Source organism: Hippocampus zosterae, chromosome 3 (assembly GCF_025434085.1).
Source record: "Hippocampus zosterae strain Florida chromosome 3, ASM2543408v3, whole genome shotgun sequence".
NCBI lineage: Eukaryota > Metazoa > Chordata > Actinopteri > Syngnathiformes > Syngnathidae > Hippocampus > Hippocampus zosterae.
In genome coordinates this window covers 25,078,167-25,106,048 of record NC_067453.1, presented here as the reverse complement: position 1 = coordinate 25,106,048, position 27,882 = coordinate 25,078,167, and the positions used below count along the sequence as shown (strand labels likewise).

At 42.9% G+C, this 27,882-nt stretch overlaps 1 protein-coding gene and 8 non-coding genes across 10 annotated transcripts in view; 1 reads left to right on the top strand and 8 right to left on the bottom strand.

Moving 5' to 3' along the window:
* Nucleotides 1-4,877: 4,877 nt before the first annotated feature.
* trnay-gua (transfer RNA tyrosine (anticodon GUA)) lies at nucleotides 4,878-4,964 on the bottom strand. Its single transcript is given in 2 exon segments — nucleotides 4,878-4,913; nucleotides 4,928-4,964. It is a non-coding gene; the product is annotated as a tRNA-Tyr (tRNA).
* Nucleotides 4,965-6,154: 1,190 nt separating this feature from the next.
* Nucleotides 6,155-6,241, bottom strand: trnay-gua (transfer RNA tyrosine (anticodon GUA)). Its single transcript is given in 2 exon segments — nucleotides 6,155-6,190; nucleotides 6,205-6,241. It is a non-coding gene; the product is annotated as a tRNA-Tyr (tRNA).
* Nucleotides 6,242-7,208: 967 nt separating this feature from the next.
* trnay-gua (transfer RNA tyrosine (anticodon GUA)) lies at nucleotides 7,209-7,295 on the bottom strand. Its single transcript is given in 2 exon segments — nucleotides 7,209-7,244; nucleotides 7,259-7,295. It is a non-coding gene; the product is annotated as a tRNA-Tyr (tRNA).
* A 488-nt stretch (nucleotides 7,296-7,783) lies between these two features.
* On the bottom strand, nucleotides 7,784-7,870 carry trnay-gua (transfer RNA tyrosine (anticodon GUA)). The gene is given in 2 exon segments: nucleotides 7,784-7,819; nucleotides 7,834-7,870. It is a non-coding gene; the product is annotated as a tRNA-Tyr (tRNA).
* A 487-nt stretch (nucleotides 7,871-8,357) lies between these two features.
* On the bottom strand, nucleotides 8,358-8,444 carry trnay-gua (transfer RNA tyrosine (anticodon GUA)). The gene is given in 2 exon segments: nucleotides 8,358-8,393; nucleotides 8,408-8,444. It is a non-coding gene; the product is annotated as a tRNA-Tyr (tRNA).
* A 1,765-nt stretch (nucleotides 8,445-10,209) lies between these two features.
* Nucleotides 10,210-10,296, bottom strand: trnay-gua (transfer RNA tyrosine (anticodon GUA)). Its single transcript is given in 2 exon segments — nucleotides 10,210-10,245; nucleotides 10,260-10,296. It is a non-coding gene; the product is annotated as a tRNA-Tyr (tRNA).
* A 648-nt stretch (nucleotides 10,297-10,944) lies between these two features.
* trnay-gua (transfer RNA tyrosine (anticodon GUA)) lies at nucleotides 10,945-11,031 on the bottom strand. The gene is given in 2 exon segments: nucleotides 10,945-10,980; nucleotides 10,995-11,031. It is a non-coding gene; the product is annotated as a tRNA-Tyr (tRNA).
* Nucleotides 11,032-11,515: 484 nt separating this feature from the next.
* On the bottom strand, nucleotides 11,516-11,602 carry trnay-gua (transfer RNA tyrosine (anticodon GUA)). Its single transcript is given in 2 exon segments — nucleotides 11,516-11,551; nucleotides 11,566-11,602. It is a non-coding gene; the product is annotated as a tRNA-Tyr (tRNA).
* A 14,486-nt stretch (nucleotides 11,603-26,088) lies between these two features.
* Nucleotides 26,089-27,882, top strand: part of prickle1a (prickle homolog 1a) — a 29,334-nt gene continuing 27,540 nt past the window's right edge. For both annotated transcript variants that reach the window (XR_007961677.1, XM_052060686.1), the window contains exon 1: nucleotides 26,089-26,342. Coding sequence is in view for 1 of the 2 variants with exons in the window: in XM_052060686.1 (XP_051916646.1) it covers nucleotides 26,275-26,342 (68 nt within the window). In the remaining variant the exon portion in view is untranslated. The remainder of the gene's footprint in view (nucleotides 26,343-27,882) is intronic.

Here is a 27,882-nt window from a genome sequence, read left to right as displayed (position 1 = left end):
GCGTTTGAAGTGAAGCGTCATCAAAGAAAGACGATCAGGCGTTTTGTTAGCCGTCAGTCGAGGTTCGCTCTGTTGCTTACGAAGATGCCTCATGAACAGAGTGCATGCAGGGTGCGCTCTGATCGGGTATGTTCAGTCCATTCGTCACTTTCGGCATCTAACCGGTATGACAGTGGTACCTCTACGTACGAAATGAATATGTTCTGGAAGAAATTTCTTAACTTGAAAATGTAAGTAGAGACACGTTTTCCATGTAAATGCCTTAATCCGTTCCAAGCTCCCCCAAATTCCAGACAAAATGTTTTATGAAGCATTAAAATTGCATCTAAATATGTTACAAATACACATTAAAATGTGATTATTGCGCAATAAATGAGAGTTGGGGATAATGTAAAAAAAAAACAAAGAATAAAGAATAAAAATGATGGTCAATTCACTTTAACTGCGTCCTCATCGCTTGTTGCGCTCCACGAGTTCATATTTTTAACTGGCGTTTTGTAAAGAACTGATTCAAGGACGTTTGCTTTTGTCGGCTTTTAACAATCCTTTCGAAAATGAGCGATTGCCCGACTGTTGAACACTTTTTCTGAATGATTCACATTTACGTAAATAAAATGAGATGGAATAAATGTCCCGGCATGTCCGAGGTGTGCTGATGAGAGCCAGAGACCTGACCTAATCCACACTGGTGGCCAGACGCAGTACGACGTGTGGGTTCAACGTTGCGCATTTATTTGACAGCAAGTACGACGGCTTCAGGTTCCAAAAATGTGATCTTATTTTTTTTTTCATCCTGGCACGTTAAATTAAAATGCAAGTGAGAATTAGAGAGAATATTTATATTCATGCTAAATCTCCAACAATCATGTCACCAGAAACTGATTTGATTCTTTCAGGGAGGGTCAACAGGATCAACGCAAATGTTTTACTGTTGTGCCACGACAACGAGCTGGCTCGGAAGTGAACATCTGTTGTTGATAAGCATTCCAGCAAGGTGAGGTTCAGATGAGTCATCAGGAAACTGAATAAACTTTTTTTTTTTTTTTGTCTGTGGGATCAAGCTAGCAAACCACTGTTCTTCTTCGAGCTTTTGTTCCGATGGAAAGTGACTGACATGATGCACCAATGCTCAAGTAAACTGACATCATGCCGAGAGAGAATTGATTTAAATGAGGACAACAATGCTGGTTAAAGCATCATAAAATATCGACATTCCCCAATGAACAATGCCTTGACTTGCCTCGACATCAATTTTTTTCTGTGACCACGCTTGTGACTCAAAACGATCAACTTGCAAATGATCTTTCCTCAATGAAATAAAGGACAAAGAATATAATCTCGTGAGTATAGCTTTATTGTCCGTCCATGTGTTCTGCGCCACCATTTGTGTTCAAATAACCATTGTTTGAAGGGTTAGAGCGCCGTCAGCGTTTCAGTCACTAGCGCGTCTCCACGTTATATGTTAGCGAGCTGAAATTTGGTTCTACCTCAGAAATCGTACGTCTTCCGACTTCAAAGAAGAATTGTAGCTCTTTTGAATTTGGTTGGTCTTTGACACCATACGCCTCCTAGGATTAAACTAAAGTGCCGTTCCCCCGTGACTGGATAAAGGCCCGAGAGCTACGAAGGCCATAAAACCGTTTGCCTCGAGTCGCAGACGAAATCTCTGCGTGCTTCACCTCTGCCCTCCACATGAGCATATTTGTGCACACTATTTTGTCCGACATCCTGACCAGGGAGAGTTTCGGTTTCAGCATCGGATTGTTCAGCAGACGTGCCCCAGCTGTCTCCCAGAGGAACAAGTCCACCTCGACATCAAGCAGCGACATCTTTGCCTTCATATAAAAATAACACGGCCCCATTTCCATCATGGAGCACTTCATTTAAAAAAAAAAAAAAAAAAAAGCCTCCCTCGCACGGATACTTTGGGAATTCCGGTCTTCGTTGTGACCCAAATAGAAAACCACACCTACACGGATGGAAACATGAGCTCTTCGAGAGTGGACGAAGGAAAGTATATTCCTCAAAGTGAAACCATATGAGCCCACTCTTTTCTTTTGCAATGTTTATGCACTGCAGCCTCGCCGCTCAGAAGGAAAAAGGTGACAGCAAGGCGGACCCGAGCGTTTATTTGTGTTTTTCACACTTTTAGCCGGGCTGATCCCTCAACTTCTTAATCTTTGGAGTCGTGAAATATACCCCACTAGATGCCTGCCCGAGGACAGATTGGATTCAGACGTCATTTCGCACCGTTCGCCAACAGACGTTGTTTACATTTTTGACAAAGACGTTGAAAGTGTGCTGTCAAATACGGTGAAGGGGCAAAGCCACCGTTTTGCTGTGACTTGCGCGCAAACGTGGCAGGATCAGGACCACGTATGTGAAATACACCAACCTGGAAAGGCAAATCAGAGCTTCGAAATAACGTCGGGCCCAAAAACGAAGCAGCACGGGAAACCGTTCAGCATTTCAAGACTTGAGAACAATCTTGAACCAAAAATATGGGAATCGGCCTTTTGTAAAAGCATTCGCACATGTTGCTTTGCACAATGGCTGCGTGCGATAGTATGAGTTCCACTTTTCGCATTGTACTACTGAAATAAACTTTTCTCTGAAATTCAAATTTTGTGAGTTGCAGTTGGTTTGTGGGCCATTAAATTATCATCTGTGGCATTTAATTTGTGAAGGTAGGATTGATCACTTGTCATCTTTCATGGTTTGGGAGCTGAGCCCGCACCACCCCACCCCCACCTCTTCAATGTGAACATGATGTTCTCAACAGTCAAACGTGTTATCATTCGATTTGCAGCGGCGCAAAACCGCACGGCGTCATGCTGAGAGCTGTTTCTAATATAACACTCCCCATGAAGAGGCAGCGAAGTTCTACACAGCTACGACCACAATAACAATCAGAATCTTGTTCAACCAGAAATGGCATGTGCATGCTGAGAGATAATAAAACACACAGACCAAATGGGGATGACGTCTGAGCAAATGTGATGGGATGATTAGGCCACGTTTGATGTCCACTTATCCACTGTTAAAACCCAGTCAGCAAAATTGGTCATTTTTATTAAGGCGTTTTTAAACGAAAAAAAAAACGACCATGTATAGTAAGGCGTTTTTAGCCGAAAAAAACGACCATGTATAGAAAGGCGTTTTTAACTGAAAAAAAGGACCATAAACAGTAAGCCGTTTCAACAACCAGATATATTAAGTAACAGTAACAGTAGTTTTAGAAGTGCTTAAAGGCTTTATAAAATGAGTGCAGAAGCGCAAGAATGAGAACTTCCCCTCTGTGTCGTCAATTCTTCGGGCCAGATTTGAACCAGCGACCTCAGGATGTCTGTATGCGACGAAAGAAAATGACCATGTATAGTAAGGCGTTTTTAGCCGAAAAAAAACGACCATGTATAGTAAGGCGATTTTTGACGAAAAAAAACCACCATGTATTGTAAGCCGTTTTTAGCCGAAAAAACGACCATGTAAGGCGTTTTTAGATGAAAAAAACGACTATGTATAGTAAGGCGATTTTTGACGAAAAAAAACACCCGACCATGTATAGTAAGGCGTTTTTAGCCGAAAAAAACGACCATGTATAGTAAGGCGATTTTTGACGAAAAAAAACACCATTTATTGTAAGGCGTTTTGAGCCGAAAAAAACGACCATGTAAGGCGTTTTTAGATGAAAAAAACGACTATGTATAGTAAGGCGTTTTGAGCCGAAAAAAACGACCATGTATAGTAAGGCGATTTTTGACGAAAAAAACCACCATTTATTGTAAGGCGTTTTGAGCCGAAAAAAATGACCATGTAAAGCGTTTTTAGATGAAAAAAACGACTATGTATAGTAAGGCGTTTTGAGCCGAAAAAAGTGACCATGTATAGTAAGGCGATTTTTGACGAAGAAAACGACCATGTATAGTACGGCGATTTTTGACGAAAAAAACCACCATGTATTGTAAGCCGTTTTTATCCGAAAAAAACGACCATGGATAGTAAGGCGATTTTTGACGAAAAAAAACCACCATGTATTGTAAGCCGTTTTTAGCCGAAAAAACGACCATGTAAGGCGTTTTTAGATGAAAAAAACGACTATGTATAGTAAGGCGATTTTTGACGAAAAAAAACACCCGACCATGTATAGTAAGGCGTTTTTAGCCGAAAAAAACGACCATGTATAGTAAGGCGATTTTTGACGAAAAAAAACACCATTTATTGTAAGGCGTTTTGAGCCGAAAAAAACGACCATGTAAGGCGTTTTTAGATGAAAAAAACGACTATGTATAGTAAGGCGTTTTGAGCCGAAAAAAACGACCATGTATAGTAAGGCGATTTTTGACGAAAAAAACCACCATTTATTGTAAGGCGTTTTGAGCCGAAAAAAATGACCATGTAAAGCGTTTTTAGATGAAAAAAACGACTATGTATAGTAAGGCGTTTTGAGCCGAAAAAAGTGACCATGTATAGTAAGCCGTTTTTAGCCGAAAAAAAAAACGACCATGTATAGTAAGGCGATTTTTGACGAAAAGAAACACCATGTATTGTAAGCCGTTTTGAGCCGAAAAAAACGACCATGTATAGTAAGGCGATTTTTGACGAAGAAAACGACCATGTATAGTACGGCGATTTTTGACGAAAAAAACCACCATGTATTGTAAGCCGTTTTTATCCGAAAAAAACGACCATGGATAGTAAGGCGATTTTTGACGAAAAAAAAACACCCCACCATGTATAGTAAGGCGTTTTTAGCCGAAAAAAACGACCATGTATAGTAAGGCGATTTTTGACGAAAAAAACCACCATGTATTGTAAGCCGTTTTTAGCCAAAAAAATGACATTGTATTTAAAGGGATTTTTCACCTGTGTGTAATCAATCCTTCGAGCCGGACTTGAACCAGCGACCTAAGGATGTCTGTATGCGCCACTACAGTCCTCCGCTCTATCAGCTGAGCTATCGAAGGGTACAAGTACCAAGTTTTAGAAGTGCCTAAAGGCTTTATAAAGTGAGTGCAGAAGCAAGAATGAGAACTTCCCCTCGGTGTCGTCAATTCTTCGAGCCAGATTTGAACCAGCAACCTCAGGATGTCTGTATGCGACGAAAAAAAATGACCATGTATAGTAAGGCGTTTTTAGCCGAAAAAAACACCCGACCATGTATAGTAAGGTGTTTTTAGCCGAAAAAAACGACCATGTATAGTAAGGCGATTTTTGACGAAAAAAACCACCACGTATTGTAAGCCGTTTTTAGCCGAAAAAAACGACCATGTATAGTAAGGCGATTTTTGACGGAAAAAAAAACACCATTTATTGTAAGGCGTTTTGAGCCGAAAAAAACGACCATGTAAGGCGTTTTTAGATGAAAAAAACGACTATGTATAGTAAGGCGTTTTGAGCCGAAAAAAACGACCATGTAAGGCGTTTTTAGATGAAAAAAACGACCATGTATAGTAAGGCGTTTTTAGCCGAAAAAAACACCCGACCATGTATAGTAAGGTGTTTTTAGCCGAAAAAAACGACCATGTATAGTAAGGCGATTTTTGACGAAAAAAACCACCATGTATTGTAAGCCGTTTTTAGCCGAAAAAAACGACCATGTATAGTAAGGCGTTTTTTGACGAAAAAAACCCACCATTTATTGTAAGGCGTTTTGAGCCGAAAAAAACGACCATGTAAGGCGTTTTTAGATGAAAAAAACGACTATGTATAGTAAGGCGTTTTGAGCCGAAAAAAACGACCATGTAAGGCGTTTTTAGCCGAAAAAAACACCCGACCATGTATAGTAAGGTGTTTTTAGCCGAAAAAAACGACCATGTATAGTAAGGCGATTTTTGACGAAAAAAAACACCCGACCATGTATAGTAAGGCGTTTTTACCCGAAAAAAACGACCATGTATAGTAAGGCGATTTTTGACGAAAAAAAACACCATGTATTGTAAGCCGTTTTTAGCCGAAAAAAACGACCATGGATAGTAAGGCGATTTTTGACGAAAAAAAACACCCGACCATGTATAGTAAGGCGATTTTTGACGAAGAAAACGACCATGTATAGTAAGGCGATTTTTGACGAAAAAAACCACCATGTATTGTAAGCCGTTTTTAGCCAAAAAAATGACATCGTATTTAAAGGCGTTTTTCACCTGTGTGTAATCAATCCTTCGAGCCGGACTTGAACCAGCGACCTAAGGATGTCCGTATGCGCCACTACAGTCCACCGCTCTACCAGCTGAGCTATCGAAGGGTACAAGTACCAAGTTTTAGAAGTGCCTAAAGGCTTTATAAAGTGAGTGCAGAAGCAAGAATGAGAACTTCCCCTCGGTGTCGTCAATTCTTCGAGCCAGATTTGAACCAGCAACCTCAGGATGTCTGTATGCGACGAAAAAAAATGACCATGTATAGTAAGGCGTTTTTAGCCGAAAAAAACACCCGACCATGTATAGTAAGGTGTTTTTAGCCGAAAAAAACGACCATGTATAGTAAGGCGATTTTTGACGAAAAAAACCACCATGTATTGTAAGCCGTTTTTAGCCGAAAAAAACGACCATGTATAGTAAGGCGATTTTTGACGAAAAAAAAACATCATTTATTGTAAGGCGTTTTGAGCCGAAAAAAACGACCATGTAAGGCGTTTTTAGATGAAAAAAACGACTATGTATAGTAAGGCGTTTTGAGCCGAAAAAAACGACCATGTAAGGCGTTTTTAGATGAAAAAAACGACCATGTATAGTAAGGCGTTTTTAGCCGAAAAAAACACCCGACCATGTATAGTAAGGTGTTTTTAGCCGAAAAAAACGACCATGTATAGTAAGGCGATTTTTGACGAAAAAAACCACCATGTATTGTAAGCCGTTTTTAGCCGAAAAAAACGACCATGTATAGTAAGGCGTTTTTTGACGAAAAAAACCCACCATTTATTGTAAGGCGTTTTGAGCCGAAAAAAACGACCATGTATAGTAAGGCGATTTTTGACGAAAAAAACCACCATGTATTGTAAGCCGTTTTTAGCCGAAAAAACGACCATGGATAGTAAGGTGATTTTTGACGAAAAAAAACACCCGACCATGTATAGTAAGGCGATTTTTGACGAAGAAAACGACCATGTATAGTAAGGCGATTTTTGACGAAAAAAACCACCATGTATTGTAAGCCGTTTTTAGCCAAAAAAATGACATTGTATTTAAAGGCGTTTTTCACCTGTGTGTAATCCATCCTTCGAGCCGGACTTGAACCAGCAACCTAAGGATGTCTGTATGCGCCACTACAGTCCTCCGCTCTACCAGCTGAGCTATCGAAGGGTACAAGTACCAAGTTTTAGAAGTGCCTAAAGGCTTTATAAAGTGAGTGCAGAAGCAAGAATGAGAACTTCCCCTCGGTGTCGTCAATTCTTCGAGCCAGATTTGAACCAGCAACCTCAGGATGTCTGTATGCGACGAAAAAAAATGACCATGTATAGTAACCCGTTTTTAGCCGAAAAAAACGACCATGTATAGGAAGGCGTTTTGAGCCGAAAAAAACGACCATGTATAGTAAGGCGATTTTTGACGAAGAAAACGACCATGTATAGGAAGGCGATTTTTGACGAAAAAAACCACCATGTATTGTAAGCCGTTTTTAGCCGAAAAAAAACGACCATGGATAGTAAGGCGATTTTTGACGAAAAAAAACACCCGACCATGTATAGTAAGGCGATTTTTGACGAAAAAAACCACCATGTGTTGTAAGCCGTTTTTAGCCAAAAAAATGACATTGTTTTTAAAGGCGTTTTTCACCTGTGTGTAATCAATCCTTCGAGCCGGACTTGAACCAGCGACCTAAGGATGTCTGTATGCGCCACTACAGTCCTCCGCTCTACCAGCTGAGCTATCGAAGGGTACAAGTACCAAGTTTTAGAAGTGCCTAAAGGCCTTATAAAGTGAGTGCAGAAGCAAGAATGAGAACTTCCCCTCGGTGTCGTCAATTCTTCGAGCCAGATTTGAACCAGCAACCTCAGTATGTCTGTATGCGAGGAAAAAAAATGACCATGTATAGTAACCCGTTTTTAGCCGAAAAAAACGACCATGTATAGGAAGGCGTTTTGAGCCGAAAAAAACGACCATGTATAGTAAGGCGATTTTTGACGAAGAAAACGACCATGTATAGGAAGGCGATTTTTGACGAAAAAAACCACCATGTATTGTAAGCCGTTTTTAGCCGAAAAAAACGACCATGGATAGTAAGGCGATTTTTGACGAAAAAAAACACCCGACCATGTATAGTAAGGCGATTTTTGACGAAAAAAACCACCATGTGTTGTAAGCCGTTTTTAGCCAAAAAAATGACATTGTATTTAAAGGCGTTTTTCACCTGTGTGTAATCAATCCTTCGAGCCGGACTTGAACCAGCGACCTAAGGATGTCTGTATGCGCCACTACAGTCCTCCGCTCTACCAGCTGAGCTATCGAAGGGTACAAGTACCAAGTTTTAGAAGTGCCTAAAGGCCTTATAAAGTGAGTGCAGAAGCAAGAATGAGAACTTCCCCTCGGTGTCGTCAATTCTTCGAGCCAGATTTGAACCAGCAACCTCAGTATGTCTGTATGCGAGGAAAAAAAATGACCATGTATAGTAACCCGTTTTTAGCCGAAAAAAACGACCATGTATAGGAAGGCGTTTTGAGCCGAAAAAAACGACCATGTATAGTAAGGCGATTTTTGACGAAGAAAACGACCATGTATAGTAAGGCGATTTTTGACGAAAAAAAACACCATTTATTGTAAGGCGTTTTGAGCCGAAAAAAACACCCGACCATGTATAGTAAGGTGTTTTTAGCCGAAAAAAACGACCATGTATAGTAAGGCGATTTTTGACGAAAAAAACGACCATGGATAGTAAGGCGATTTTTGACGAAAAAAAAACACCCGACCATGTATAGTAAGGCGTTTTTAGCCGAAAAAAACGACCATGTATAGTAAGGCGATTTTTGCCGAAAAAAAACACCCGACCATGTATATAGTAAGGCGTTTTTAGCCGAAAAAAACGACCATGTATAGTAAGGCGATTTTTGACGAAAAAAACCACCATGGATAGTAAGGCGATTTTTGACGAAAAAAAAACACCCGACCATGTATAGTAAGGCGTTTTTAGCCGAAAAAAGCGACCATGTATAGTAAGGCGATTTTTGCCGAAAAAAAACACCCGACCATGTATATAGTAAGGCGTTTTTAGCCGAAAAAAACGACCATGTATAGTAAGGCGATTTTTGACGAAAAAAACGACCATGGATAGTAAGGCGATTTTTGACGAAAAAAAAACACCCGACCATGTATAGTAAGGCGTTTTTAGCCGAAAAAAACGACCATGTATAGTAAGGCGATTTTTGCCGAAAAAAACACCCGACCATGTATATAGTAAGGCGTTTTTAGCCGAAAAAAACGACCATGTATAGTAAGGCGATTTTTGACGAAAAAAACCACCATGTATTGTAAGCCGTTTTTAGCCAAAAAAATGACATTGTATTTAAAGGCGTTTTTCACCTGTGTGTAATCAATCCTTCGAGCCAGACTTGAACCAGCGACCTAAGGATGTCTGTATGCGCCACTACAGTCCTCCGCTCTATCAGCTGAGCTATCGAAGGGTACAAGTACCAAGTTTTAGAAGTGCCTAAAGGCCTTATAAAGTGAGTGCAGAAGCAAGAATGAGAACTTCCCCTCGGTGTCGTCAATTCTTCGAGCCAGATTTGAACCAGCAACCTCAGGATGTCTGTATGCGAGGAAAAAAAATGACCATGTATAGTAACCCGTTTTTAGCCGAAAAAAACGACCATGTATAGGAAGGCGTTTTGAGCCGAAAAAAACGACCATGTATAGTAAGGCGATTTTTGACGAAGAAAACGACCTTGTATAGTAAGGCGATTTTTGACGAAAAAAAAACACCATTTATTGTAAGGCGTTTTGAGCCGAAAAAAACACCCGACCATGTATAGTAAGGCGATTTTTGATGAAGAAAACGACCATGTATAGGAAGGCGATTTTTGACGAAAAAAACCACCATGTATTGTAAGCCGTTTTTAGCCGAAAAAAACGACCATGGATAGTAAGGCGATTTTTGACGAAAAAAAAACACCCGACCATGTATAGTAAGGCGATTTTTGACGAAAAAAACCACCATGTAAGCCGTTTTTAGCCAAAAATATGACATTGTATTTAAAGGCGTTTTTCACCTGTGTGTAATCAATCCTTCGAGCCGGACTTGAACCAGCGACCTAAGGATGTCTGTATGCGCCACTACAGTCCTCCGCTCTATCAGCTGAGCTATCGAAGGGTACAAGTACCAAGTTTTAGAAGTGCCTAAAGGCCTTATAAAGTGAGTGCAGAAGCAAGAATGAGAACTTCCCCTCGGTGTCGTCAATTCTTCGAGCCAGATTTGAACCAGCAACCTCAGGATGTCTGTATGCGAGGAAAAAAAATGACCATGTATAGTAACCCGTTTTTAGCCGAAAAAAACGACCATGTATAGGAAGGCGTTTTGAGCCGAAAAAAACGACCATGTATAGTAAGGCGATTTTTGACGAAAAAAAAACACCATTTATTGTAAGGCGTTTTGAGCCGAAAAAAACACCCGACCATGTATAGTAAGGTGTTTTTAGCCGAAAAAAACGACCATGTATAGTAAGGCGATTTTTGACGAAAAAAACGACCATGGATAGTAAGGCGATTTTTGACGAAAAAAAAACACCCGACCATGTATAGTAAGGCGTTTTTAGCCGAAAAAAACGACCATGTATAGTAAGGCGATTTTTGCCGAAAAAAAACACCCGACCATGTATATAGTAAGGCGTTTTTAGCCGAAAAAAACGACCATGTATAGTAAGGCGATTTTTGACGAAAAAAACCACCATGTATTGTAAGCCGTTTTTAGCCAAAAAAATGACATTGTATTTAAAGGCATTTTTCACCTGTGTGTAATCAATCCTTCGAGCCGGACTTGAACCGGCGACCTAAGGATGTCTGTATGCACCACTACAGTCCTCCGCTCTACCAGCTGAGCTATCGAAGGGTACAAGGACCAAGTTTTAGAAGTGCCTAAAGGCCTTATAAAGTGAGTGCAGAAGCAAGAATGAGAACTTCCCCTCGGTGTCGTCAATTCTTCGAGCCAGATTTGAACCAGCAACCTCAGGATGTCTGTATGCGAGGAAAAAAAATGACCATGTATAGTAACCCGTTTTTAGCCGAAAAAAAACGACCATGTATAGGAAGGCGTTTTGAGCCGAAAAAAACGACCATGTATAGTAAGGCGATTTTTGATGAAGAAAACGACCATGTATAGGAAGGCGATTTTTGACGAAAAAAACCACCATGTATTGTAAGCCGTTTTTAGCCGAAAAAAACGACCATGGATAGTAAGGCGATTTTTGACGAAAAAAAAACACCCGACCATGTATAGTAAGGCGATTTTTGACGAAAAAAACCACCATGTAAGCCGTTTTTAGCCAAAAATATGACATTGTATTTAAAGGCGTTTTTCACCTGTGTGTAATCAATCCTTCGAGCCGGACTTGAACCAGCGACCTAAGGATGTCTGTACGCGCCACTACAGTCCTCCGCTCTACCAGCTGAGCTATCGAAGGGTACAAGTACCAAGTTTTAGAAGTGCCTAAAGGCCTTATAAAGTGAGTGCAGAAGCAAGAATGAGAACTTCCCCTCGGTGTCGTCAATTCTTCGAGCCAGATTTGAACCAGCAACCTCAGGATGTCTGTATGCGAGGAAAAAAAATGACCATGTATAGTAACCCGTTTTTAGCCGAAAAAAACGACCATGTATAGGAAGGCGTTTTGAGCCGAAAAAAACGACCATGTATAGTAAGGCGATTTTTGACGAAGAAAACGACCATGTATAGTAAGGCGATTTTTGACGAAAAAAAACACCATTTATTGTAAGGCGTTTTGAGCCGAAAAAAACACCCGACCATGTATAGTAAGGTGTTTTTAGCCGAAAAAAACGACCATGTATAGTAAGGCGATTTTTGACGAAAAAAACGACCATGGATAGTAAGGCGATTTTTGACGAAAAAAAAACACCCGACCATGTATAGTAAGGCGTTTTTAGCCGAAAAAAACGACCATGTATAGTAAGGCGATTTTTGCCGAAAAAAAACACCCGACCATGTATATAGTAAGGCGTTTTTAGCCGAAAAAAAACGACCATGTATAGTAAGGCGATTTTTGCCGAAAAAAAACACCCGACCATGTATATAGTAAGGCGTTTTTAGCCGAAAAAAACGACCATGTATAGTAAGGCGATTTTTGACGAAAAAAACCACCATGAATTGTAAGCCGTTTTTAGCCAAAAAAATGACATTGTATTTAAAGGCATTTTTCACCTGTGTGTAATCAATCAAGAGGAAAAAAAACGACCATGTATAGGAAGGCGTTTTGAGCCGAAAAAAACGACCATGTATAGTAAGGCGATTTTTGCCGAAAAAAAACACCATTTATTGTAAGGCGTTTTGAGCCGAAAAAAGTGACCATGTATAGTAAAGGGATTTTCGACGAAAAAAACCCGAACATTTATATTAAGGCGTTTTTAGCTGAAAAAAATGGTCGGATTTTTTTTCGGCTAAAAACGCCTTACTTAGACAGGCAGACGGACGGACGGACGGACGGACGGACGGACGGACGGACTGACTGACTGACTGACTGACTGACTGACTGACTGACTGACTGACTGACTGACTGACTGACTGACTGTGCGTTAGCGCTCAGCTCGCAGAAGACAAAGACGCTTGGTTGTTCTGTAGGCCCGCGGCGAAGGCGTTTGCTTCACACAAGATGCGGCGGGTGTGGACACAGCTGGGGGACCGAAGAGTCAAGCATCACGAGTCCAGCCGGCCCTCCAAGCCCTCCTCCATAAAACAAAACACCCCAGCCTTCGTTTGATTCCAGAACAACAGGACTGTTATGATTTATGACAAAGAGTCACTTTTTTCTTTCTTTTTTTAAAATCCTCTCAAGTGATGAAGATCAGTCCAATTCCAGCTCACACTTCTAAGTAGCGGGGACTATTTGAGGTTTTGGACCATCTCAGGGTTATTACAGCTGCGGTTTTGCTGGTGTAAATCCTCTCCCCTGCCTCCCACGCCTGGGGCGAAATGTCTCGCCTTTCCCACTCGGTCAGATGCCAGCGAATGTGACAGAACGGGGAAGTGACTCACTTCTCTCATGACACCATTTATCTCGCTCATCATCGCTTGTCTCATTCGACGGCGACGTCTGCTCATCACTGTCCCGTGGTGTCGCCGTTATTAAGGAGGTGATGTTTGCAACACAGCTTCATTTTTCTTTCTCTCTTTTTTTTTTTAACAGAGTTGGCAGGGTTATGCACAAAAAAAAAAAGACACAAGCAACGGTGTCCAAAAGAAGTTGTAATTATATTTAGGTAGAGATTTAGGAATTATTAAGTGTAAAGTTAAATGAGAAAATGTGTAGAGGAACGTTCATTTGTGGTGTTAATCTATCATGTGGTTGTTTGGCCTTGGCAAAGGTCTGCATGCTTTCTTTCAAGTGTGCTTTTTTTTTTCCACACTGGCATCGGAGAGAAAGTTAAATGTAACAAGTAATAAAAAACAAGTTTATAATTGCCTGTATTCATATATGTATATACCCCAAATTATGATTAAAAGCAAGCTGGGTTCTTAGCTTGAACCTTTTAACTCTTTCAATGATAGCCAGCTAAAAAAAAAAATAATAATAATAATGATGATTTAACTGAATAAACATAGAATCAACTCTTTTTTCCATCACAAAAAATTTTTTACATTTTTTTAGTCATCAACAGTTGACTATTGATTGCCTTTTGTGAAGAGATATGCAGTATTATGCCCAACAGTATTTTTTTTTTGCTTTCGTGACGCCTTGAACATCTGAAAAGTCCTTTTCTTCTTAAAAAGAAACAAATACCAACAACGAAATTCACATTGGATCTTCAAAAGCGGCTGTTGTAATATTTAGTTTTGACTATTTGTGGTGCGACTGGACCCATCAAAACTCTTTTGTTTCTGAATTAAAATCCCACTAAAAAAAATAGTATGAATGATTCAGTATGTCAGTACTTTCGGAGTACTTTTAGATTTTCACAGTATGAAGGCTTACATTTCTGTCAATAGGTCACTGACTGTCTTTTCTTTTCATCATTAAAAGCAATAGCATTGATGAACCTTCACATCCGTTTGACCACAATGTAAATTGTTATTTTCTGGGGCTGAATGATACAAATGCGGTCTTAACAATCAAGTCGACTTTGGCCAAAAATGCATCCTGTGCGGGAAGCCTTTCAGAAACCACTCACTCGCTCTCCTGGAAAAGAATTAAATTTTTTGTTCCGCGCTAGCTTATATTGCACCTTAAGGGAGAGAGCTGTTGTCCATTTCCTTGCAAGTATATCGTGGATCAGCGTAGCTGGAACCGAGGAGCCAAAACAAAAAGATTTGAGGGCCTGGAAAGCATAAACAGCGGCGAGAAGAGCTGCACAGTCCTGTTTGGGTTTGTCGCTACCGCCATTTGATGCAATGAGCTGGCACCCACGCGATGTTCCTTGGCACCAGATGTCTCTGGTGATGATTTCACTCTTGAAACCAAAAGAAAAAAAAAGAGCGGAACAAAGCCCCGGCAAGTCTTTGGAGTTGCGAGGCTTCAGAAAGACTCTTTGAAAGAAAAAAAAAAGAAGAAAAAAAAGAGGCTATAAATAAGAACAGTCTTTGTCATTGGATTTATTTTCATGATAGAGCTTTTTTTAATTTGTGGATGAAGGAGCATTTTTGGAATGAACTGTGACCGAATGCAACCTTGACGACAACAATCCTGACAATGAACAACAGTCTCGCCCGGATTATCGTTATAGTCATCCAATGTTCGACATTGTCCATCTCGATTGCTTTTTCGACACCATCATGAAAAAAAAAAAGGTCATTTTCTCTTGATCCGAGCGTGACTGTGCAAACTGAGAGCACTTCATGTAAGCACCCGAGAGCATCTTTTTCAAATCTCACACGATTGCGACGGTGACAGCTTCTATCCGCAATGACAGAACCCGCCTTCGACATTCCGGACTTCACCTCGCACACCTCGTGTGCATCATCCATTGCTGAGTGGCTCCAATGGCCAAAAATGCAGTCGGGAGGGGGGGGGACTGGATTGGTTGCTGGCGGCTGTTGCTCGGATCACTCCACACTGCGCTGATTGTGCAGGAGACAGTGAAGTAGTGTTGGGTTCAACTGATGGACAAGCACTCGACAGCGCTGTTTTGTTGCCTTGTCAGCTCGCTAAGACTTTTGCTTAAGTGGGCTCTCCGAGTGACCTCGGCCGCTATTGTGTGACTCAAAGCCCGCACGTCTGCCATCCAATGTTAAGGGCCCCCTGTTGATAAGCGCGCAATATACTGTAATTCAAGGAATGTGAGATTTCATGATGTCAACGGTGACGAGTCGAGACCTTCAAGTGATTACTTCTTTCCACGTCTTTGTCTACTTGTAGAGGGGCCAGAAATTGGATTTTTAACATCAAGAAAATAATGCCCGGGGTGGCCCGGTGGTCCAGTGGTGAGCGCGTCGACCTCATAGTTCAAATGTCGTGGGTTGGATCTTTCTGAGTGGAGTTTGCATGTTCTCCCAGTGCCTGTGTGGGTTTTCTCCGGGTACTCCGGTTCCCTCCCACATTCCAAAAACAGGCACGGCAAGCTGTTTGAACACTCTCAATTGTCCCTCGAAGTGAGTGTCGGCGCGGATGATTGTTCGTCTCTGCAAGCGGTTGTGGGTGTCCCCCACCTAATGCCCGAAGACGGCTGGGAAAGGCTCCAACACCCCACAAGATCCTTGTTGAGGATAAACGGATCAGAAACTGGATAGATAAAATAATCTCCATATCAGAGATGGGAAAAGGAGCTTTTTAAATATATATTATTTTTAAACATGAGTGCTTGTTGTTGCTAATTAGCATCGTAGCTAAATTTACATCAGTTGTATATGCTATACGCCAATTAACACCCTCAACTTTATTGAGCATCTACTTGAATCCAAAAAAACCCCAACATTTTTTGGGGGGAAATATGTTCAGTCTTAGCTACCCAAAGAGAGTGGGCTCAAATGAGGACAATGGCAAACTTCACCGTACATAAATAAAAGTCAAAAGTTATCTTTCTAAACGGATTCAAGAGTAATCAAGTAATCAGCTTGATGTCATCTCAAGACACCCCCGCCCCTCCAACTCCCCAAACAAAACAAATTCATCTCAATGTTTGTGCACTTGGCACCATTTGAAAATGACTCATAAATATTGTAATAGGTTTTTTTTTCCCCCCTACGGCCGGCTGACACCTAATGAGCCAATTTGACCGTTGACCCCGTTGAGTGTGTGAGTGTGAGTGAGTTTGTGCATAACATCACCTCTTTCTGGGCTAAAATTGCATTTTTGATTTTTTTTTCAGCTCTAGGTCAAAGGTTAAGGTGTTTTAGGGTCAAGGTTAGAATGTGTGCATGCGCGTGTGTTATTGGAACATTCGCGCACACCCCCACACACAGAAACACGTTGAGAACTTCAAGGTAATGATACGTTTCTTTGGATTTAAGTGTCACGATATCAGCCCAAGCAGCACGGTGACCTAGTGATTCGTACATCTGGCTCACAGTTCTAAGATTTGGTGCCTCGCCATTTAGGAAAAATGTTTTTAAAGCACTGATGGAGATTTCGGAAAAGATCAGATGTGATCTTTTACAGTTTAAAAAACAAATGAAGCCAAATCACATTCACACATTAAAGGTGTCTCATCGGGAAAGCGATGATTGGCAAGCGAAAAAGCCTCGCATCTTGCCAGATTGGGTTTCCAACACAAATTTCGTGTCTCCTGTTTTTCTGAAAAATCACACTTATCGCCATCAACGTTGCCGGTTGTCAAAAGGAGGACACCAACATTCTTGTGGTGGCTCATCTGAGAAACTGTCAAAGACGCAAGGCAACAAAAATAACACATTCAGTGTCCTCGGGTCCCCGCAATCACTTTTTTGGAGGACTGCAACCTGCCCGAAAAGTGAGCAGGGAAGTTAAAAAAAAAAAATCCCCGACACCAGTTTTATCAGTCGGTCCTTTTTGTAATAATCATAACTCTAGGTTGCAATGCTTTTTGGGAAATGTAGTCTACTGTCTCATCTGAACGAAACCCTTTCTTGAGATGCATCCACCCACAAATGAGCATTTCATTCATCCATTCATCTTCCTAACCGCTTGATCCTCACTAGGGTCGCGGGGGGTGCTGGAGCCTATCCCAGCTGTCTCCGGGCAGTAGGCGGGGGACACCCTGAATCGGTTGCCAACCAATCGCAGGGCACACAGAGACGAACAACCATTCGCACTCACACTCACACCTAGGGACAATTTAGAGTGTTCAATCAGCCTGCCACGCATATTTTTGGAATGTGGGAGGAAACCGGAGCACCTGGAGAAAACCCACGCAGGCCCGGGGAGAACATGCAAACTCCACACAGGGAGGCAGGAGCTGGAATCGAACCCGGTACCTCTGCACTGTGAAGCCCACGTGCTAACCACTGGACTACCGGGGCGCCAAATGAGCATTTAATTATCCTTATTCAACATACTTTCCAGTAGTCATCACGATACTGCATTGAAAGCGCCAATGGTCCCGAATGTACGCTGGAACACGTTGAACTGTGTCTTGTTTCCATCTGTCGGCAGCTCGCGTTCATATTTAATGTCTCACTTTTACGATGACTTGTTGTGACATTGTCGGAACACCACAAGTGCAAACATCTGCAAACTAAAAATGAGTGCACTAAGTTGACGCCTCGGGCACAGACTTGCGTTTGTTTCATCCGCAGTCGTATTCCAAAAGCGTGGAGAAAAAAAAAAAAAAAAGGGGGCGGGGGGAGCTCCTGGACCACAGCGACAGCGGTTTCGCATCAGGGCCGCGGTGCCCAATAGGCAAGTCACGCATGCACGGCCCCTCATCCTGGCTTAGTCACTGCTTGCTCTGTAAAATAAAACAAAAGCAAACAGCGAGGGATGGGCGTGCTGATAACGATCTGGCAGTGGCAGCATTTCCACAGGACGCAGGGCTTGGTGGATGAGGGGTGGAGTTGAGGAGGAGTAAAGAAAACAAAAGTTTCCGACAACTGGTACAGTTCAGATTGGTCCGGGGAAGGTAGGCCTCGATCCGGTGTGTGTTTCCATCACTGGATGTGTCGCATGGCAGTGCGAACATCTCACCGTGATAAGCGTCATACAGCCGCAGCAGCTTCACTTTGAGAAGAAGTCGGCATCCAGTAATATACTCCGTAACGCGCACACTGGGGCGGCCAAGTGCTCAAGTGGTTAACGCGTCGACTTCGCAGTGCACAGGTAACGGGTTCGATTCCAGTTCCGGCCTCCCTGTGTGGAGTTTGCATGTTCTCCACGTGCCTGAGTGGCTTTTCTCCAGGTACTCCGGGTTTCCTCCCATATTCCAAAAACATGTAAGGCAGGAGGATTGAACACTCCAAATTGTCCCTTGGTGTGAATCTGAGTGCGGATGGTATTTTGTCTACGTGTGCCCCGTGATTGGCTGGAGGGAAACTTTTTGGGGGGGGAGTAGCTCAGGCAACCCTAAAACGAGAAGTGAGGCAGTGCCTCAAGTTTTCCAACATATCACCGGAATCGGAATTTATGGAATGAGACCTGTGAGAGGATTCTCTAACCCCCCCCCCCACCCCCCAACTAAAACATAATCAGCTTTCTCCATCGGAGGTGTGGAAAGAAGTGCACTGGCACGGACCCAAGTTGATGGTTCCGAAGAACATGACCCTGCGTAGGAAGAAACCTTTCAGCAGGGCGCATTCCAAAATTGTACTGTGACGCCAATCAGCCGCAAGAAACTTGCAAGGGATAGTACCACAAAAAAAACGGGGGAGGGTTGGAAATGTGTTTATGGTGGCTATTTTAAGCCTTCAGCAGATCTTTTAAATATATTTTTTTAAAAAGTGTGGTCCAGGAGCGCATCTGACCTCCTTTTTATTCATTTGAGCTGTTGATAGCTTTTCATTGCAGCAGCGTTACAGCTCGGTAGCTTTTAAAGCAGCCAAGGATTGGAGTTGAACATGTGCAGCCACAGCCACCAGGGACTCTTATCTGGTAGACGACCCTTTTGCAGAATGCGTCCACATTTCCGCAGAAAAAGGAGGATGATCTTAAAAAGGGATTATTTATATTGCAGGGGGGAGGAATTTATAGAAATGGCTCACAGGCAACGTCTCGGAACTGCGGCCATACATTCATGCAACTCTGAGAACTCTTGATTGATTGAACCCTTTCGGGGACAGCGGTTACCAAAGCGGACAGCTTATCAGGTTACAGGTTAACATTATTGGTGCCTGAAAAGTGAATTTAGAGATTTGTTTCTCAATTTATTTTCTGTGCTTTAAGATCATGGATGAAAATATGTGCAAAGACTGAGAACTAAGATGCACTCGGTTGTGGCGATACAGCTAAAACCCCGCTATGGTTTTTCAACATTTCGCTTTTCACGATTCTTTTTGACGCAGTTGGGCCCAGGCGTACGTCGGCCCTCCACCACCATATAAAAACGTTAATATCTTTGCTTGCATTCAGCGCAATATGTAGTTCGCTTGCTAGCAATGCCGACGCCCACATTTTCCCTTTATATAGTCTGCTTGAGTGGCTGCTTTAGAGTGCCTCATTATTGGCTGCGAGTGTGAGAATGTCACACAGATTTGTTTTTTAAATGGTGTTATTTTAAAGTTGTAGTTATGTGTCGGCAGAAGAAAGATTTTACAAAGTATATGAAGTCGCATCCATTTTCCCAGCTAGTGCAAGTGGCATTAGATTGACAGTTAACGAACACAGAGACGAACCATCTGTGCCCTCACTCACACCTAGGGACAATTTTGAGAGTACAATCAGCCTGGCTGCTATGCATGTTTTTGGAATGTGGGAGGAAATCGGAGTACCCGGAAAAAACCCACGCAGGCCCTAGGAGAACATGCAAACTCCACACAGGGAGGCCGGAGTTGGAACTGAACCCGATACCTCTGCACTGCGAGGTCGACGCGCTAACCACTTGATCACCGACCGGGCCGCCCCGGTTTGGCAGGGTTGCTGTCAAAAAAACTCTTCTCTGTGGTGTGCCATGTTTAACGACATATATTTTTCACTTTACAGGGACTATAACCTGAGACGGGTTTCCATTCGAATAACAGGGTCTCAAGAGAATAAGCACCATGACTGCTCAAGACCGATGATGTAAGAAGTGGTCAGCTTCTGCCTCTTATCGGCTGGATAGGGGCTCTCGAGGACCGGATTTGCGCACCCCTGACATTAGGAACCTTAACTGAAGCGCGGGTTGTCCGCTCCTCACTGCCTCAAAGGCAACAGAAAGCGGGCTGTGAGAATGCTGCCTGTTGAAATGACGTTGGGAAGTAGCAGCAGACTGTGAAATTTTGGATGATGATTCATATGCCGCGAGGATTTCGACTTTGGAGAGTGAGTTGGATTGAGGTCATACGGGGGATGTACAATGATGCAGACGTCAGAAAAGGGAGCGATTGTCCACAGGGCTCCGGTGCGCTCGGTGGCATGGCTGAATGTTTGTCTTTCCCCCGGCGCTCCTGGTTCCCCCTGCCAGGAAGCCAACAAGCCTCCGCAGGTCACGGCCAACTCAGAACTGGGAGAGCATTGTATGCCGTCGAGCCCTGACAGTTTCCTGCCTGCATTTATACATTTCCTAATGACATTACTCGACGTGAAGTCCCACAAATTGGCGTCAACTTTAAAGTCTTGCGGTACAGAAGCAGGAGCACCTTTGTCTGGTTTTTGCAGCACTGCGGAGAACCTGAACAGACTGCAACTACATCCAAAATGGATCAAAACTGGATGAGACGTAAATCTCAAAGACTGAGTTCCAGGTTCCCTTCACACTCAAACCGTTGTGTGCCTTGTGGGGTCTTTTTTTGGTTGGCGAGTCATCAAAAGTTGGCAAAAGTGAAATCCTTCGCCAGGTAGCGTCACACGTCTGTCTCGTAAACACGGTTTATATTCGGGAGCAATTGGATAAAATAAAAGTGTCACTTCGAAGGACATCTGGAAGTGAACAAAATGTCACTGAAATCGAAACTTCAACCCAATATGTGAAGACTTCTTGCGTCTTTCCAGGTGTAGGTTCTTGCGACATTTTTGCGGTCGACTGCAAATTTCATGTCGCTGAGGGCAAGTGGTTTTTTTCCTTGATGAATTTGCAGAGAATTACGAGGTTGCTCTTTGGCCATCACGTCCGCGTCCACTACCGCTCGTATATTTGAACGCATCTGCCAAGTACGGTTTTGAGCTTTGGAGTCAGGAATTTCACTGGCTCAAGAATAACAATCGCGATATTTTGGAGAGTCTCAGCAACAGCATGTGCAGGGACACTCATAAAAATATCAGAGGAAGTGATCGAAAAAAAACCCCAGCAAAAATCCAAGCTTGGAACTTGCGTTTGAATGCTTTCTAGGGATACGGCTCTTTCACAAAAGTCATTCGGGGGCAACTTCTGAATTATTATGACAGCTGGAGCTGGAAATGGCATTTAGTCGGAAGAACGGCAAGAATGAGGACCCTTGTTGTGCGAAACGCACTGGAGGTGCAACCCAACTGGAAATACATGTCACGGGTGCGCTTGAGTCACATTAATAAGCTAGCTGAACCGTTTCAAACAAATACAGCCAAAGCACACTAAAAAAAGGGGGGGGGGGGAGATTTTGCTTTTACAGAAGGACGTGCGCTATTTGATCGGCCCCGGTTGCTATTTCTTCCAGCTAGCTTGCTGCCTGTGGCCCATTAGCAGCTAACGATTACACACATAAGCGCGCGCCAAAGACAGGCAGATATGGTAATGAGCGCAACCAACAGTTGGGAACAGTTCCACAATTAGCGCTGTCGGACGCGAACAAAAGCCTCCTCTTGTTTCACTGGTCGTCTGTAGTTATTTCGGGAGCAGCAGGCCGGCGGCGGATACGAGGCCTAATAACGGGAGGCGTATCGGACATAATGGGCCGGTATTCACACAATGCCTGACACGCAAGCTAAGCTAACAGTGCGCCTCGACGGCTTTGTGCCGTTTCAGCGGACTTGGCGATCGCTCGACACTTTTTGGAAAGAGATCGGAGCAAGATTGGACGATAACTTTTGGTTCAAGGAGGAGAAAAATGAGGTGATTTTAATACCAGAGTGGCACGGTGACCAAGTGGTTAGCACGCCGGCCTGGCAGTGCAGAATTGTAAGGTTTGATTCCGGTTCCGGCCTTCCTGTGTGGGTTTTTTCCCCCGGGTACTCCGGTGTCCTCCCACATTCCAAAAACATACACCGTAGATTCACGGGGCACTCTAAATAGTCCCCAGGTGTGACTGTGACTGCGATTGGCTGTTCGTCGATGATTGGCTGGTGATCGGTTCAAGGTGTTTCCCCCGCCCGCCAACTGCCCAATTGCTTCAGGTGTGTTTTATGTGGACGTGTCCCGGCAAACGTTCAACTAGCTTGACTTCCAAACTCCAGATCTCAGAGTTCAAAAACAAACCAAAAAAAAAAAGCCTTTTGGACTTCAAGTCTTAAAGGATAGAAGAAGGAAGAACTCCTGCCACCTTCACTGACCTGGATAACGAAGCACGGGCGCAGAGCTTGTTTTGAGTCACGTGATGTTGTCAATTTGTGCCAAACATATCGACAGCAAAGCCAAATTTGGTCTGTTGGGGGATGTGAGACCACCTGAAGTCCACAATCGGTCAGCGGTGTTTGGGTACGGACGGCAACCGGGTGACTGGTCAAGAGGTCCAGCTGCTCGGCCGCACGGCCCCGCCTTAGCCTTTGGCTATTAACCCTGCGCCCTGCTCGTTTTGTTTGTTTGTTTTCCTGCCTTTGTTTGCACTGCAGACTTCCCGTGTAAACTCAAAGAATCCTTTTGGAAAATAACAGCTCACTCAATTTGCAACAGCAGTTAAGCAACTAGTAGGATTATATTCAACGAGAAGACATTCACATAACACTCAAGCAGTGTGCCCAAAGCAATACATCAGGGTATAAATTGCGAGTGCCATACGTTCAGCTGAATAATTGATTTCAAATCGCCCCATTAAAAAAAAAAAAAAATGGGAATGTCTCAATCAAAAGCAACAAAAACATTGTAATCGTGAAGCGAGCATAACAACAACCAAAAACAACAAATCCTGCGTGACAATTCGTTCAAGTTACAAAAAAAAAAGGATCTCAGCTCAATAAAGGGTTATTGTACCTAATAAAGTGTCCGCAGAGCAAACATTCCTCTCATTTTACAGAAAGTTACAACCTGCATCATTAAAATCAATCCCATCATGTCACCTTCAGCAGTCCGGCAGCTCGAGCGGAGCCAATGCAAACAGGCGAGGGCTCATTTAAAAAAAAAAAAAAAAAAAAAAAGCAGAGCAAACATTAAGCGCCGAAGCAGCACGTTTGCTTAAGAACACCCCAGCAAATATTCCATCCATCTCGGTTGTAACTACGGGCTGGCTTGTGGTGTTAAATGGCCACCTGTCCAGATGGTGCAGGCACGGTCATCGGTCAAAAAGTCAAACAACGACTCGTGCAGTTGAGTGAAGTTGAATGATAAGCTAAAGGAGATGCTCTCATCTTGAAATGAACAAGGAAGGGCTTTTTGTAGGGCACATTTAAGATCCTAATCTTATGAAATGGTTTCAGCCCCCCCCCCCCCCCATAAAGTACTGAGGTAAGTTAAATAATGCTGGACATCTCTTTTTATTTATGATTGAAGATTATGTAATGGATGCTGTGGGCGTCATAAATATGACATTTTGGAACTTTCGAGTCCGGACGGTTTAACGTTCTCCTTTTAAGGGGCAACCATCACTCATGTGAAAGGATCGCTCGGCTTCAGTTGCTCTTTTGCCATTCCCGATATGGAGTTTGAAGTTTTAAAATCCGTTTTTTTTTTCAAATATCAAATGTACAGCAAATGTTCATAAGCACGCACACACTCACTGCCAGTCGCAAAGTGCTCCAAAGTGGTGCTCGCTAACAAGATTGACTTGTTAAAAAATAAAACACACACACACACAAATCACCACTCCTTGTATTTCATCACTCTCTGCATGATTTGCGTACTTTTGGCAACTAGCACACTAAAGTGAATTGTCTGAAGGAAAGATGCATTTTCGGGGTTGTAGGTCTCGCTAGCTACCTAGCAAACGACCCGCTCAAGCCCGCCCTTGCTGGTCGGTGAGCTTTCTTGGTGAACCGAGCTTCATCATCATGATGTGCAGTTCGGTTGCTTTTACACAAATGAGAAGTCATTCCTGACCTGAAATTCGAATCGGAAATTGTGTCACTTGCATCAAATTGGGTGAATCCAGCTTTGTATAAAGGGGGACACAAGTGTGGTTTAAATAACCTCGTGCAACTATGGAACTAACCTGTTCTTAGTTAAGATGCACTTGCAACAGTCTAGGGGACGTGTCACTCACATGGATGCAAGATGTAAAAGTCAAAGGGCATACAATGTAATCAGTGCTCGCATATTCGCTTTCAAAGCCTTTTTTTCTCTCTTTTTTTACGCCGGAAGTTCGAATTAAGATATGGTGGTGTGGTTTGGGTGTGTTGTCACTCCCGATGTCATGGGACAGCGTTTGAGCAAGGTCACATCAGGTCAGGGTCTGACTTTGAGAAGACGTGCTGTCGGCACACGGGTGCAAACAAGATCAATGCGCGTGTGATTATCTTGACTGTTGTGGTTTCATTTATGGCGTGTGGTGTGCTGGCTAAGGTTGAGGGTGGGGCGGGCGTTGAGGGCGGGGAGGGGTAACTCAATGGAAAACAAGCCTGGTGTAACACAGTCAGACACTATGAGGATGATATGTTTAGAAAAGTTTTTTTTTAAATAATATATATATATATATATATACATATATAATCGATGAACCCTTGTTCAAATGCCAGGTTTTTCTGATATAAGACTGAAACCAAGATAAAACATGAACAAAAACTTATTTCCACCATTAATATGACCTGCGACCTGCACAAGTTGGAAAAAAAAATTCGAGAGGAGAAGTAAAAATAAACAAGTTGAACAATGGTGCTGCACAAATGTGCACACCCTCTTGAGAACTTCGGGTGTGACTGGGTTAGAAATTCACCAGTTACATTCAAACTCATGACACAGTCAATGGGAGTCGCCACACACCTGCCACCATTTCACATGCCTCTAAACCCAAATATGGTTTAGTTGTTCTAGTCAGCTTTTCCTGACAGTTCTATCGATCTAGCTAGGTAGCTAGCTACCTATCCAGCTAGCTATCGTCCGTCGCTAGCTAGCTAGCCAGCTAGCTATGCACTACTTTTCAGTTACATCTCTGATGGATGTCAAAATGAAAGTGCTCTGTCGAAAACCACAAATCTGAGACCATCCATCCATCCAAAATCACTTCTTCCATTCTATCTTGTATGTAAATTACACCAACAATTCCCTTTGATTCCCTACTTTTTATTTTTAAAACTTGTTCTTAGCCTTTCTTTTATTCATTGGCTCGCAACACGAGACTCTATCCTTGTCAGAATTTTTAAAACATTTCTGTTAATGTTTTTCAGTATATTATCACATGTCATTTCAATCACCTTTATCTTCTTTTTCTTGGTTTGCCTTCTTTGGCTTTATTTGTATTCAGCACTTTGTTCCAGCTGCAGTCGCTCTTGTAAAGTGCTCTGTAAAATAATTCAATTGTTCCGAGAGTAACCCAACTCTTTAGTTTGATATTGTCTAGGACTGTAATTAATAATAATATTTAAAAAAAAAACAGGAAATCCCCAAATTTGAAATGATCCATCCATCAATTCTATCTTATGTGTAAATTGCACCAGTAATTCCTTTTAAATTCCCCATTGCTGTCATAGCAAACTGCCAGCAAATGTTTGGCTCCTTCTCTGTGGGACAGGGAAATAGGTGCGTGTGTGTGAGGAGGGATGGGGGGGGGGGGGGGGTAGTTGGGAGGGGAGGGGGGGGACTGGTGCGGGCTGCTTTAAGCCAATAGGCGTGGAGCGGCTCTCGCGCACTCCGGCGCAGTAATGTCAACGTAAAGGAGCGCCACAAAGCCCAGCCGAAGCGTGTGCCGCTCAAGTGTGGGCGATGTTGTGACAGCGCGCTCGGCCGTGGGGTTGGGGGGCGGAGGGGGGGCTGTTCTCCAAATGAGCCACTTCTTTTTTCGGGAGCCGTCACCATTCACACGCCGATGAGACGCAGCCCGGATCGCTTTTCGGGACTATTGGCTTTGGATGCTCGCGTTTGGCACCAGTCAAGGTGAGTGGAAGGAGATTCTTTTTGGTACTTATGACGCTCGTTGGAGACAAGAAAACACATGCATCGTGTGTTTTTACGAGGTTCTGACTTTGAATGATATACATGTCTAGCATTAGGGACAGACGCATTGTTCCACCCGAACGTCAGCTCATTCATCGGTGCGCTTTTACGCACCAACATCGGGAGATTCGTGTCACTTTCCCTTGCTCTTCGAGGCTCGTTTGCGCGAGGCTGGAAAAATAAGCACCCCCCCCCCCCAAAAACAACAACAACAACAACAACAAACAAACAAGCAGTCAGGGTGGTGTGGGAGTGTGGATGGACCCCCACCCACCAACACCCCGCTCACCCCCCTCCCCTCCTCATTGGGAGTTCCAGATGTATGGACTCAGCTGTCGCCTGTCACTTGGGTGACAACTGCTCCGTCGCTGCCTGTGCGCCACTGCGTGCATGTCAAAAGGGCCAAGTGGAATTGTGTGAGGAGGAATGCACGCACGCACGCACAAACACACGCACGTGAAGTGACACTAAATGGGAAGTCACTCTCTGGAAATGTGTGTGGAGAAGTGCCTGGTCAGAGACACCCAAATGATTTTAAAAGGTGTTTTTCTTAATGGTAGTTGTGGTTTTCAGGGTGGATGGGGGATGGGGGGGGGGGGGGTACAACTGTGTCCTGCATAATACTGAAGGCCGTTTCTAACATTTTGGTTAACTCACTGAATATAGTTGAGCGTAACCTGCATACTGTACAGATATACATCACCGAACAGTGTCTAAGACATTTTTTAACTCTAGATGATTTTGGCCTAGTCGTTCATGACGTACATAGATGAAGTCCAAAAGGAAAAAAAATGTTAAAAATGGGGATGTAAAATATGTCAAATAGGCCTAGGTTCTTTTACTGGGGAGAAAAAAAACGATCTTAAACCAGAAAACAATATTCCAGTAAACAGAAATATTATTTGAAAAAAAAAAGAAAACAAATACTGGATGTCATAAAACAAAACAAAAAACATATTTGAAAAAGAGAAACTAAAAACAAAAGTGTCCCAAAAATAAATTGGAAAACTTAATAGCTTGAAACGGGTTTTGTTTATGTAATATTTATAAGATTATTAAAAAGGACCTTTGGTAGGGGGGCGTAAATGATCTGCGCCGTGGGCCAGAAGAAAGAATGGTGTGTCCATATTTGGACCCCCGGCCATACTTTGGCCACCTTGTTACGGGACTGAAACAATAATAATAATTTTAAAAAACAAGAGCTAAGTAAATAATTTAGGTACCTACAATAGGTAGGCATTGAGACGTGTTTGTAATTTTTTATATGGTCGTTACTAGTATGTTTGATTAATCTACCAACTTTACCACAATGTTTAATATTTCCAACGTCGGCACAATCACGATTCCTTTTTATTTATTAATTCTAACTTTCTTTATGACGTTCATGATGCGCCTTTGCTGATTGGCTGGACAAAATCATGTGCCGCCACCGACCAAATATGGTCCCACTTCCGTCCTAGCGGGCTAAAATGCTGGCGAC